Source organism: Nelumbo nucifera, chromosome 2, assembly GCF_055504915.1.
Source record: "Nelumbo nucifera cultivar China Antique chromosome 2, China Antique-T2T, whole genome shotgun sequence".
NCBI lineage: Eukaryota > Viridiplantae > Streptophyta > Magnoliopsida > Proteales > Nelumbonaceae > Nelumbo > Nelumbo nucifera.
Window position 1 is genome coordinate 59,296,562 of NC_142650.1, and position 13,609 is coordinate 59,310,170.

The window sequence follows — 13,609 nt, forward strand, 5'->3', positions numbered from 1 at the left end:
GAGATTGGCTAATTCAAATGGGAAGGAATGTTTCACTAAAATGGGCCAACAAATTCTGGGAAGCCAAAAAACTTGGGGCAGATGGAAGGTCAAACCTGTAGAAAGCAAGAAAAGGCTATGACAAATGGCAGATCTTTTGCGCAGGTGGTGTCAGGGGAAATAGACAAAAATATACCAGTGTCTAAAGGGAGAGGGCTGAACCAGCAACATCAGACAGGGAGGGTTGCTGGTTCGACCATTAAAACAGGGGAGCGTGATTTGTTAAGAGGTCATGTGGGAGGAAAAGACTTAGAAAATGGGCCCAGTCGAGTGGATCCCTTTTCTGGTGGGCCGGAGAAGGCAACTCAAGTAAAGGTTTTAAAGTTGGGTTCTTATATTACAAGTTTTGAGCCCAATACCCATTACAAGACAGATGGGCCAAGGGACCCTTTAAGTAAGCACGTGACTGGGAGGAGGGATGAGCTGATAGACGAGATTAAGCATCTATCTTCTTCTACCCCGAATCCCTCCTTTCGGTCGAATAGTTCAGGCGCAAAATCTCAAGACTCTCAGGCTCGAGGCTCTCTACAGTGGGTCCCATCCAACCTGGAGAACCATCTCTCACCAGATAGGCGCAACCCGAGATACCTGAAGCCTAGTGATTTGAACAGAACAGGGTTAAAAGATTGGTTGAGTGAACAAAACAACAGTGACGAAACTTTAAGTTTGGGAAGCCTGTCTCCGAAAAGCAATAATGATTTACTTGAAATAGAAAGTTTGCATACAGAGCTATTGTTTTTAGAGGAAGAGATTGAAGAGGCTGGTGGCGGGAAGACTAGAAATGACGAAGAAAATGGTCCTAAAGCTGTGAAAACTCTTCTTCCCTTCGTCGAGGGAGCTGACCCTGAGTCTAATGAATTACAGGATGTTGGTGGAGAGGGACAAGAATCGGCCGTGAGGATGGCTGTGGGTATTCCAGTGTCGAAAACACAGAGAAAGGATTTCCAAGTGGGTAGGTCGTCAGGAAGTGATTCTTTCACTATGTCTCTACTTCACAACTTTGTCCAAAAAGGGGAAAGGCCTTAAAACCATTTCTCGCCTGTCAGCAACTCAATTCCAGTGATTCTAGTCCTACCCTCATCCTACCTGGTATGGGTATCAATTCTTTTTTAGGTACTGACTTGTCTGCTATGCCTGTAACAGATATTCCAGCTTCCCATTCAGGAGGTTCTGATGCAAGAGAGAGGGTGATAGTGGAAGGAGGAGAGAGGGTGATGCAAGGAAGTAGTAAGGGGGAGGCGGACAGAATTTGGGAGTTGATCTGTACAATGATGGAGGAACTAAAAAAAAAGGAAGGATTCTTAGAGAGATGTTGTAGCCAAAATAAGAGTGAGCAGGGTAAAATTCTTCCTCAGACATTGGCTGGAAAGGATGGAGAAAAGAAAGAGGATGATTGTTGTATTAGGAGGGGGGGGGGGGGGGGGGGGGGGAAGGAACAAAGAAGAAAAAAAGATCTGAAGTGGAAAGGCTAATCTCAGACATTGAGGGAGATTTAGAATTTAGTGGTAGAGGGGATAGGAGGAAGGGCCTAAAATGAGGAGATTATGGCCTTTTCATGGGTTTTTTGCTATTTTGTCTCAATGAAAATTATTAGCTGGAATGCAAGAGGGTTTGGGAGTGCAAGAAAGAGAAGGGTGATCAAAGACCTACTCCGAAGGGAAAAACCCGATATTGCGTTGTTACAAGAATCCAAAATGATGGAATTAGATGGGAGATGGGTGAGGAGCTTTTGGAGGTCTAGAGGTTTAGGTTGGAGCTCATCTCCTCCTTGGGGAGCCTTGGAGGGGATCGTAACACTGTGGAGAGAGGATGTGGTGGAAGTAGTGGAAGAATTGATAGGCAGATTCTCAGTTTCCATTAAGTGTAAAAATGTAGAGGATGGGTGTGTATGGGTCTAAACCAATGTTTATGGCCCTAATTCCTATAGAGAGAGGAATGAGATGTGGGAGGAACCATATGCAATCAAGGGGCTATGGGATGGCCCTTGGTGCCTGGGCGGGGACTTTAATGTCATTAGATTCTCTGATGAAACCAGTAATCCCCAACAGGTAATTACAACAAGCATGAGGTAATTTAATGGTTTTATTGAAAAATGTGAATTGAAGGAAATACCTCTGCTGCAAGCCAGTTACACTTGGTCCAACCTTCAGGAAACCCCTTTGTGTTCGAAGTTGGACAGGTTCTTATTTAACCTTGCTTGGGAGAATGGTTTGGAAAACTTGGTTGCTAGAGCGTTACCCAGGGTCACCTCTGATCACTGTCCTATCCAGATAAGCACTGAGTTTTTTCCTATAGGACCCAAACCTTTTAGATTCGAAAATATGTGGCTTACCCATCCAGATTTTGGGAAAAAAAGTGAAGGAATGGTGGGGTGAGGATGAGAGGGGGGTAACATGGAAGGGGATCAAGTTCCATAAGAAATTAAAAAGGTTGAGAGCCAAAATAAAAGAGTGGAATAGAGATCATTTTGGTAGAATTGAGGAGGAAAAATTGTGCCTAATCTCTCGAATAGAAAACTTGGATGTAAAGGAATCTCAAAATGGGTTGACCGAGGAGGACAGAGTGTTAAGGAGACATTTGAAAAAGGATTTGGAAGAGGTGTTTCTGTGGGAAGAAATCAGTTGGAGACAAAAATCTAGACACAAGTGGATTAAGGAAGGCGATGGGAACACTAGATTTTTCCATGATTTGGAATGGGAGACGAAGAAACAATCTTGTGACCAAGCTAGAGATAGGAGAAGAGGTGATTACCAACCAGGATAACAAACCCAAAAAATTTGTGCACCACTTCACATCGATTTATAGAAGACCTTTGAGTGAGAGAGCAGTCGTGGAAGGGGTGGAATGGCCAAGAATTGATGACGGAGGGGCAATGTGGCTGGAAAGGGATTTGGAGGAAGAAGAGATTAAGAAATCTATCTTTCTAATGGATAGATTCAAGGCTCCAGGTCCAGATGGATCTACAATGGGTGTTTATTATGACTGTTGGGAGGTGTTGAAAGAGGATTTAGTTGAAGTCTTTAAGGAATTTGTAGACAATCACATTATAAGCCCTGGAATTAATGCCACCTTTTTGGCCTTGATACCTAAGAAGAATGATGCCAACCACCCAAAAGATTATAGGCCTATTAGTCTCGTGACAAGCATCTATAAAATTCTGGCTAAATTGCTCTCGTTGAGAATCAAAACAGTCCTCCCTTCGATCATTAGTGAAACCCAAGGGGCTTTCATTCAAGGGCGACAAATAACAAATCAGATCAAAATTGCGAATGAGTGTGTGGAGGAAATGAAAAGGTCTAGGAAGAGAGGTTTCATTTGTAAATTGGATCTTGAAAAGGCCTATGATTTGGTGGACTGGGAGCTTCTATTAGAGGTTATGCGAAACTAGGGATTGGGGGACAAGTGGTGTAGTTGGATTTTTGGGTGTATCAGTACTTTTCACTACTCTATTCTGGTAAATGGTATGGTGAGGGACTTTTTTCCAGCTTGTAGGGGTGTCAGGCAAGGGGATCCACTCTCACCCTTCCTTCTTACCTTAGTAGCTGATGTGATTAGTAGGAACATTACTAAGGCTAACAATGAAGATGCCATTAGTGGTTAGAGAATAGGGAGACACCAAGTCCCCGTCACCCACCTTCAGTTTGCAAATGACCTAATGATCTTTTGTGAAGGAGGTTTTAGCGAAAAGGTAGCAAACCTAAAGGAGCTAATCAAAGGGTTTGAAAGTATTTCTAATTTGAGAATAAATTTGGAAAAGAGTTGCATAGCGGGTATATAAATTTGGAGGTAGGGGAGGTCGAGGTTTTTGCGGAGTGTCTTGAGTGTTCCACCTCTGCTTGGCCTATGCCATACTTAGGGCTTCCTTTAGGGGCAAATCCTAGGGAGAGTAGATTTTGGACCCCGTGATAGAAAAGTTTGAGAAGAGATTAGCCTCATGGAAGAGGAATTATGTCTCTTTAGGAGGGAGAATTACCCTAATAAGAGCTACCTTGGGTAATTTACCTACCTATTTTTTGTTTGTATTTAGGATACCAGTTAGGGAAGCTAGGAAACTGGAGAAGTTAATGAGAGATTTCTTATGGGAGTCGAGACAAGAAAAAAAGGAACACTTGGTTAATTGGGAAATTGTGTGCAGAAGTAAAGAAGAGGGGGGTTTGGGACTTGGGAGGGTAACTAGAAAAAATCAAGCTCTGTTAGGGAAATGGTTGTGGCGATGGCCATTGGAAAGAGAGAGATTGTGGCATGAGGTGGTGGGAAGCTTTCATTGGAGGTCAGAGAATGGATGGGATGTTGGTGTATCAAGGCAAGCTAACCTAGCAGCACTTTGGAAGGCCTTTCACAATACCCTTCCTTAATTCTTCAATTTTATCTGGTATGAAGTTTGTTCTGGCAACACTGTTCATTTTTGAGAGAAATTTTGTTGCTCTACTCAGGTCCCTTGGGAATTGGGGACTCCATCAGGGCAGAACTTTTAGCTATTGTACAATGGGTGCAATTTGCAAAACAGCTGGGGGTACAACACCTAACAATCGAGGGGGACTCCAAAGTGGTGGTGGGTTGGTTGAAAAATCCTGAAGAGGCTATGTGGCGTTACAAGAATGAAATGAAGAAATTTAGTTGGTTGACAAGGAATATGTTGGTCACTGTACAGTGGTTGGGGAGATCAGCAAATACTTTGTCAGGTGTGTTAGCTAAGCAAGGGGTAAATAGGGAAGAATTGTTTTGGGCTCAATTGTGATTCTTGCTTTTATTTCCTAGTTTACTTGTAAGATTCAAGGAGGGGCTGCAGCTCGCGCCTCTCCCTGAGAAGTTGTATGAACTCACTCAAAATCTGCTTCTGAATTAATAAATTTATTATCATTCATCAAAAAAAAGAAGAAGAAGAAGAAATGTGTTGATTAGACAAAATTTCAAGTTCTTCCCTTATTGGTTCAGATTTTGAAGTCATTGAGGGTTCAATACAGCAGTTAGCAATGTTCGTATTGATTAAACCCTAACAAATAAGAAAATAATAAAAAGAAATTAGTTTAGAAACACAAAAAAAAATGAATATTTTTCTTTAGTAATGTCTATTTTATAATTATAATCTCAAAAAATAACAATATAAAAGTATTTTATTACACAGTATGCAAAACTGCTTGGCGACTAAGGCGAGGCAAGCCTCCAAGGCCACCTTGTCGCTTAGGCATCGCCTTGACAACTATGCCTGTTAGTATCTCACTGTAGAATTCCAGCATTGGTAAGACCATGATACAATCTGCAACTTTATATACCAAAAGTTTGTTCGGTATTTAATCCTTCTCTATCATTTGAAAACCATGGATTTGGAATGTCGATGTGATTGGATGGTTCACATCACTAAGCACCATATTGTCTAAGAGTAGGTACTTCCATTACAAGGAGCCATCAAGCTCAACTTTGATGGTTGCTCCCTAGCAAACCTAGGGTCCCTCTGCAATAAGTAGATCTCTCTCAGAGATTGCAGTAAAGTGCTTATCATGGTGCACTTGGTAGAACTGCAAATTAGGGATGTCAATGGATTGGGTTAAGTGGTAAACCCCCACTGACCCAACCCTATTGGGTTAGGATTGGGGCCAGCCTTATTGGGTTTTGGGTCAGTTTCGTGTTGAGATAAACCTGACCCGCTAACATTGCATATATGAGGCAGAATGGATTGGGCCGGGTTAATGTGTCCTCAAGCCAGGTTCAGGTTGAGACAAACCCGTACCAAACCCAACCTGTTGACATCCCTAGTTTGGAATGTCAACTTCATCAGAGCAGATTTGTTAACATAATTTTAGGGGCTCAGATTAATGGTGTCCTTGAGCATAAAGAGAGTTGAGATGAGGACTCTTTGGGTGTTTTTTAAGTGGCTTTGATAGAGTGGCTTTGATAGACAACCCCATATAGTTGGGATAAGGCTTGGATGATAATGATGATCATCAATTTGGTTTAAAATGTCCCTAAATTCCCTAATGTTTCCATGACATACTTCCATTTCCATGGGTAGCAACACAAAATTTTACCCGAAATGACATATTCTTCAATGAACGCTACCAGCACTATGTGGAGTACAAGAGATCATTTGCATTACATATTTCCATTTCCACTTTCATGGGTAGCCACATGAAATTTTATTGGAATTAATATATTCCCTAGTGAAGGCTACCATCAATTTGGTGTTTCTTTATTAATGAAACTCCTCTTGTTCATCAAGAATAAAAAATCATAAGGCCATTGGGCACACGTTTAATTGCATTTAGTTTGAAATAACCATCCAGATCTGCTGCTTCCATCTACATACTACAGAGAACAAGTATTTTTTTTAGTAAAATAAAGAAAAAATGATTAAAACTAAAAGAAATATTAAAAGGTATTTCTGAGGATGATGAGGTAGCACTTAAAAGTATGTAAGATCATCAATATGATTAAAGCCTCGCCCCAACTATAAGGGGTCATCTTCATGAATTCTGTTCCACCATTCCATTCTATTCAGTGACACCATCAAGAATGTAAGATGAACCCCTAAAATATCCATAAAAGACATTATAACTGACCTGTTTTGTTCGAGGACGAAATCCAAAGACAATTATTCTCATATCTTTACCTGCATTTTATAAGGAAAATATGAGAGAATCATGAGATACATGTAATGTTATTATGCCAGGAAAGCAATACATGATGTATGCATATCCAACACTGTTCTTGTTAGGGAAAAAAGAAGAAAAGGCCACATAGAACATCAGATGTTCCTAATATCCATACCTAAAGTTCAAAACAGGAGAAGAGAAATGCAGGATATGCAAACTAAAAGAATGAACTTTGACAAACAAAAAAGAAGTTTGCTAGACAACAATTTCATCAATAAGATCATTTCTATAGCACAAAATTATTGAATCTTAAAGCACAAAAACAGCAGTTTCTCACACAATATCAATTCGTGAGCATTTATCAATAAATTAAAAAAAAAAAAAAACTTAACAAAATACACTTCTATTTAAGCATTGGTTCCTAGAGGTGAAGTGAGTTGTGCTACTAGAGCTCGACTCACTGAATACTCAAAAGTGATTCGCAGATAATCAAGTTTGAGCCGAGCTTGAGTAGTTAATCAAGTCGAGTTCAAGTTTCGTAATACTTGGCCCAGCGGCTCGCCAGCCTAATCAAGTATTTAATAAAATATTAATTTTTCACTATATTTTTATTTATAATACTCTCAATATTATGTTATTTAATATATATTGATTATTTTTACCTAGGGTTGGCTATTTTAACAAGAAAAATCTTTTTCATTGTTAATTAAAATTGTATAATACAAGTATTCAAGCTCAATGGTAACTGAGTCAAGTCAATTTGATACTTGAGCATGTTGAATCTAATCAAGTTCAAGTAGGAAAAACAAAAGTAGATCAAGCTTGAGCCAAGTTTTGAGTAGCGAGTTTTTTAGAGTACTTGGAGCTCAAGTACTGTAAATGAAGAGTAAGGGAAATTGCACTGAGTAGTAGGAAGAGAAGAGGGAGGGAGGGGGGAAATGAAGATGCCAAGATGGAATGTTAGGGGATTGAGGGAAGGGAGCCGGAGGTCTTTGGTGAGTAATGTGATTTGAAATCAGAAGCTTGATGTAGTGTGCTCCTGCAGGAAACGAAGCTGGAATCTTATGCCATAAGAATGATAAACGAGATTTGGAGGAGAGGTTGGGGAGAGTGGGTGGAGTAAAATGTGGTTAGGTTGGCAAGGGGGTTGGCCATAATATGGGATTCAGGAATTTCAGGAAAATAGGGGAGCTGGCTGGGCTCTTGGTTGGAAAGAGCTTGGAAGCGACTGTGGCCTGGGGTGGAAAGCATTTCCATGTGGGGATCTATCTCTTCAAGAATTTGAGCAAATCACCAGTTCAGATTTTATAGAGATCTTTTAGGGTCTCCTTTAGATCCAAGCTTTGCAATGTGAATCTTTTTAGTTTGGCTTGATGTTTTGGTATGTTGACTTGACACCTGATTGGAATGTACTGTTTCTTTTTTAATAAAATTTTCTCTTCTTTATTCTTAAAAAAATCAAATTGACTCAACTAGATTGCACCCCTAATTAGTTCTAGTGCAACACATAACAAATTCAGAAGTAGAAAAAACTAACCAAACCAAGAAAAAAAAAAGATGAAAAGGCCAACTTGAACTAAAATTATTCACCCTAGAAGCAAGAACATTATTAGGATAGTGGCATGGAAACAATACATATTCACCAATTTAATAAGATAATGAAAATAAATAGTGTACATAGATTATTCATCAAAAAAAATAGTGTACATAGATTAACCAAATATAACTACTCTAGTGACATACCAACAACCTGAAGAAGTCGACGTGATGGAGTCTTGTCAGATTGACGAGGGCCAGAGGGATTCTTTGGAACCTAAATTCCAGTTAGATATGAGTGGAAATTTATATATAAATGCTAGAAAAAAGATAAATTTCGAATGGATAAATAAATATTGATAAACATAAACAAGGGTAACCAAAACATAGTACCAGTAATCCACAAAAAATAGAAAGATGCAGATGTCGCCATTGCATACAATCAAACTATTTATCCAGCAATACTTATTAGATGATCAAAGAGCACAAAATGACAATATGAAGGGCAATAATGAGAACGCTATTATAGTTTTTCTAGGATGGATGGCATATTATGGGAACAATATTATAATAACAAACTTACTTGTTTGCTGAACTTCTCAATTGTTGCCAATGGTATTGTACCAAGCGCAATAATTTTTCTAGTTCCTTCACTCTGCAGTAAAAATAAATAAATAAAATTACACAAGTAATGTGTTAATATATGCAGAACAATGAATAAATAAATGTATAGACATATTATCAATAACAATAAGGGCTGAAGTTGATGCAGAAACTCAGGTAGCATTATAAGAAAAAAAAATGAAGTATTGCAATCATGCTTTTTTTTGGAAGAAGGTAAAGTATGATAGTATTAATATAAGGTCCCGTGTACAAAGAGAATCTGTACAAAATGAAGGACCTCCAAAAAAGGCCATCCGCAGAAAAGTATAATCAGATATACTATCTCTAGAAACATTACATATAGACATCCAACTTCTCAAAACCTCTATTGCCAAGTTAATGAGCTCAGCTTCAGTAGTAGATTTTTTCTCAAAAATCCTGTTGTTCCTTTCTGACCACACAGCCCACATAACTGCCTGAGGGATGGAAGCCCAGCATAACTTTCCTTTCTTTGACAGCCCCTGAATACGACACTCCTCTAGCAGAGCTCTAACTGAGGCTGGCATGCACCAGCTTAGATTCAGGGATTTGAAGAATTGTGCCCATACTGCAGAACTAAACTTGCAATGAAGGAAGAAGAGATGCCCAGAAGCTTCCATTTGCATATTGCAAAAATAGCACCTCCAAACTGGCAGATTAAGACCTTTATTCAGCAGCATTTCTTTGGACAAACACCTCTCCAGAGCTGCCACCCAAACAAAAAACTTGATTTTTGGAGAAGCCAAGCTCCCCCAAATGGCCTTGCTGGGAAAGGGGGCTTCAGACCTTCCCACCAGAAAATTGTAGAAGGATTTGACTGTGAATTCTCTGGATTTTGACCATTTCCAAACTGTTGAATCTTGCTCCTGAAAACTTAGCTGTTGGTCTTGTAACAGATTAAGAAAATCTGCCATCTGCCGAATTTCCCAGTCATTGAAACTTCTCCTAAAGAGAGTGTAGTTCGACAGAGAAGAGAGAAGAGAGGAAGAGAGAAGAGATAAAAAAGAGATTGTATTCAAATCTAAAGCTGGCGGTACCTAAGTTGGTAATATATACTTAGGGCGACAGCTCATAAGAAATTACAAGAGGAAAGGGTAGAAATGCCCCTACTAGGCCACAGGCCGCTACATATTACAACACTCCCCCTCAAGTTGGAGCATATATGTCAATCATACCCAACTTTTTACATAGTTCATTATGTCGTAGATAGTGAAGGCCCTTTGTAAGAACATCTGCTAGTTGTTCCTTGGAACTAATTTAAGGAGTACAGACTTCCCCCTTTTCGAGTTTCTCCCTTATGAAGTGCTTGTCAACTTCAATATGCTTGGTCCTGTCATGAAGAACTGGATTGGCAGCAATGTTAATGGCTGCCTTGTTGTCATAGTAGAGAGACATTGGGCCATCAACAGAGAGACCCAACTCTCTAATCAAATTCTTTACCCATAGTACTTCGGCAACTCCATGCGTCATGGCTCTATATTCAGCTTCAGCACTAGATTTAACCACAACACTTTGTTTTTTGCTTCTCCAAGTAACCAAGTTTCCACCAACAAAGGTACAGTATCCACTAGTTGATTTTCTATCATCAAATACCCCAGCCCAATCTGCATCTGTGTAGACTTCCACTTTCATATGATCATGTTTCTTGAAAAGTAACCCAGTTCCTAGATACTCTTCGGATACTTGAGCACCCTCTCGGCTGCCTCTAAATGAGAGGATGTTAGTGCATGCATAAACTGGCTAAGTACACCAACAACATAAACTATATCTGGTTGAGTCATTGATAGGTAGAGAAGTCTTCCTACCAGCCTTTGAAATTTCTTGACATCTATCACGGGTTCTCTCCTACAATCACCAAGCCGATGGTTTTCCTCAATAGGAGAATCTACAGGCTTTGCTCCTAACTTTCCAGTGTCTTGCAAGAGATCTAAGACATACTTCCTTTGGGAAATGAAGATGCCCCTTTTTGAGTGAGCAACCTCAATAGCAAGGAAATAACGTAGTTGTCCCAGATCTTTCACCTCAAACCGCATAGCAAGGGATTCTTTGACCTTCTTAATCTCAAAGTCCCAATTCCTTGTAATCACAATGTCATCAACATAGAAAATTAATACCACAACATTCTTCTTATTTCTCTTGACAAATAAAGTATGGTCATATTGGCACTTCTTGAACCCAATTTGTTGAAGGATCAAGTGAAATCTACTGAACCAGGCTCTTGGGGATTGTTTCAAACCATATAAAGATTTTTTTAGTTTGTAGACTTTCCCTTCACACCCTTGTGCTACAAACCCAGAAAGTTGAATCATGTACACTTCTTCTTCTAGATCTCCATTTAAGAATGCATTTTTTATGTCCAGTTGGTGGAGCTCCCAATCAAAGTTAACAGCCAAGGATAGTATAATCCGAATAGTGTTCATTTTAGCAACCGGGACAAAATCTCAATACACCTGAGTATACCCTTTTGCAACTAACCTGGCTTGATACCTCTCAACTGACCCATCTACTCTGTGCTTTACTGTGAATACCCACTGGCTCTTTTCCTTCAGGAAGATTCACCAACTCCCAAGTGTTGTTTTTGTGAAGAGCACTAATTTCTTCCTTCATTGCCTCTGTCCATTCAGGTATACATAAGGCTTTTGCAACACTTTTGGGAATGGAGACACAATCAATGACAGTCAAAAAGGCACGAAATGAAGGAGCAATGTTTTTGTAGGATAAGAACTAAGCAATAGGATGCTTAGTAGTACATGATTGAATCCCTTTTCTATGAGCAATTGGGATATCAAGATCATTAGTAGAGTCATCAATAGCAATAGGTTCAGTAATATCAAAAGGAACAAGGGTACTTGGATTTTCCTTCAAGGAGTCAGATGGTGCTGGATGTATAGTCTCAAGTTGCTCCACAACCTTTGAGTTCAGCTGTCCCTTACGGCGCCTCAAGAAGACACGAAATGGAGATGAGCCAGGAATAGAAGGAAGAGGAATTTGAAGAGTTGGAGTTTGCCTCTCCTCCTTCACACTATTCTCCCCTAAGGAGAGGCATGGAAGAAGGGTTCAGATTCAAAGAATGACACATCCATCGACACAAAGTACTTATGTGTGACCAGATTGAAGCATTTGTAACCTTTCTGGGAAGAGGGATAACCCAAGAAATCACATGGAACAGATTTGGTATACAATTTACCCTGGCTGGGAGAAAGATCATGAACAAAACATTTACACCCAAACACACATAAAGGAATGGAAAAAAAGGGGATTGAGGAAAAAGAAGTTGATGTGGGGCCTTGAATTGTAGGAGGCGCGATGGCATACGATTAATAACATAAGTTGCAGTCATCATAACATCAACCCAAAAACGTTTTGGAACATGCATGTGAAGCATCATACTGCGGGCAACTTCGAGGAGGTGGCGGTTCTTCCTTTCAGCAGCGCCATTCTATTGTGGTATTCTAGCACATGAGCTTTTATGAAGAGATCCATGAGAAGACAAGAACTCGGCTAAGTCATGATGGAAATACTCCTTCGCATTATCCGATTGGAAGATTTGGACTTCAACATGAAATTGAATGGAAAGCATGCAGTGGAAATCTTGCACAATCTTGGGAACCTCTTCTCTCGAATGCATGGGATATAGCCAAGTGTATCTCGAATAGTCATCAATAAAGCTGATAAAGTACTTGTATCCACCCTCAGTAGGTATGTTTACAGGGCCCCAAACATCAGAAAAAACAACATGGAAAGGCAAAGTAGATCTTTTATTATTAGAAGAAAAAGTTGTTCTACAATGCTTGCTCAACTAACACGCTTGACAATGCAAACTAGTAATAGACACTAACTTGAACAATTCAGGAAACACAACTTTCAAAAACTCAAAGGACAAATGACCAAGGCGATTATGCCATAACCATAGTTGATTGTTTGTAGACTGACTCATAAGACTCATAGAGGTTGATGCTACAGGACCAGCTTTATTCTCCAAGATGTAGAGGCTATCAACCATATTTCCTTTACCAATTGTCCTCCCCGAGGTTAAATCCTATTAAACACAAAAATGGGGGAAAAAGGTTACACAACAATTTAAGGACTGAGTAATACTGCTTATAGATAACAAATTAATAGGAAGCTTAGGAACATGAAGGGTATTGGATAAGACAAGGCCATCCGGAAGGGATACAGATCCCTGACCAGCAATGGTGGATAGAGACCCATCAGCAAGTCTCACTTTATTCCTTCTAGAGAAAAGAGTGTAGGTCTGAAAGAGATTGGACTTACCAATCATATGGTTTAATGCCCCTGAGTCAATGACCCAAGGTGACTCGTGAGCAGAGGTACACACATGAAATGCGGAAGCACCTACCATACAATTCCAAATGATCTCTTAAGGAGTTGATGATGTCTTCCTTGGGATCGGAACCACTGGGATGTTCTTGGGGAAAAACAGTAGTCTGATTATTCTGCTGATAGTCTTCTATGGCCAGATTTGTAGAAGTAAACTTCTTCTGAGGAGGCTTCTTTGAAGTGTCTTGATTTTTGGTTGCCCACTTGGGCTTCCCCACTAACTCCCAACAAGTTTCTCGGGTGTGTCTAGGCTTCTAGCAATGAGTACACCACAATTTGTCTTTATCTTCACCTTTCCTTGGTTCCCCCTTTTTCATTCATGTGTTACCCCTCTTGCAGCTAGGGCAATAGGTTGCTCCCCCTCAGAAATATTCATGAGATTTTTCCTGCTCTCTTCAGGTTGGACTAAAGCATATACTTCCAGAACTAAAGGAAGTTCCCTATTTCCCAAAATCTGCACC

At 39.8% G+C, this 13,609-nt stretch overlaps 1 protein-coding gene across 5 annotated transcripts in view; it reads right to left on the reverse strand.

Annotated features, from left to right (window-relative positions):
• LOC104612520 (phosphatidylinositol-3-phosphatase myotubularin-1-like) overlaps positions 1 to 13,609 on the reverse strand; it is a 63,988-nt gene that overhangs the window by 37,160 nt on the left and 13,219 nt on the right. For 2 of the 5 annotated variants that reach the window (XM_010279959.3, XM_010279958.3), the window contains exons 4-6: positions 8,749 to 8,820; positions 8,373 to 8,442; positions 6,597 to 6,646 (exon numbers count right to left, since the gene is read on the reverse strand). In XM_010279959.3, coding sequence (XP_010278261.1) covers positions 6,597 to 6,646; positions 8,373 to 8,442; positions 8,749 to 8,820 — 192 coding nt within the window. The remainder of the gene's footprint in view (positions 1 to 6,596; positions 6,647 to 8,372; positions 8,443 to 8,748; positions 8,821 to 13,609) is intronic. The other 3 variants (XM_088896985.1, XM_010279960.3, XM_088896984.1) reach the window with 2 other exon arrangements.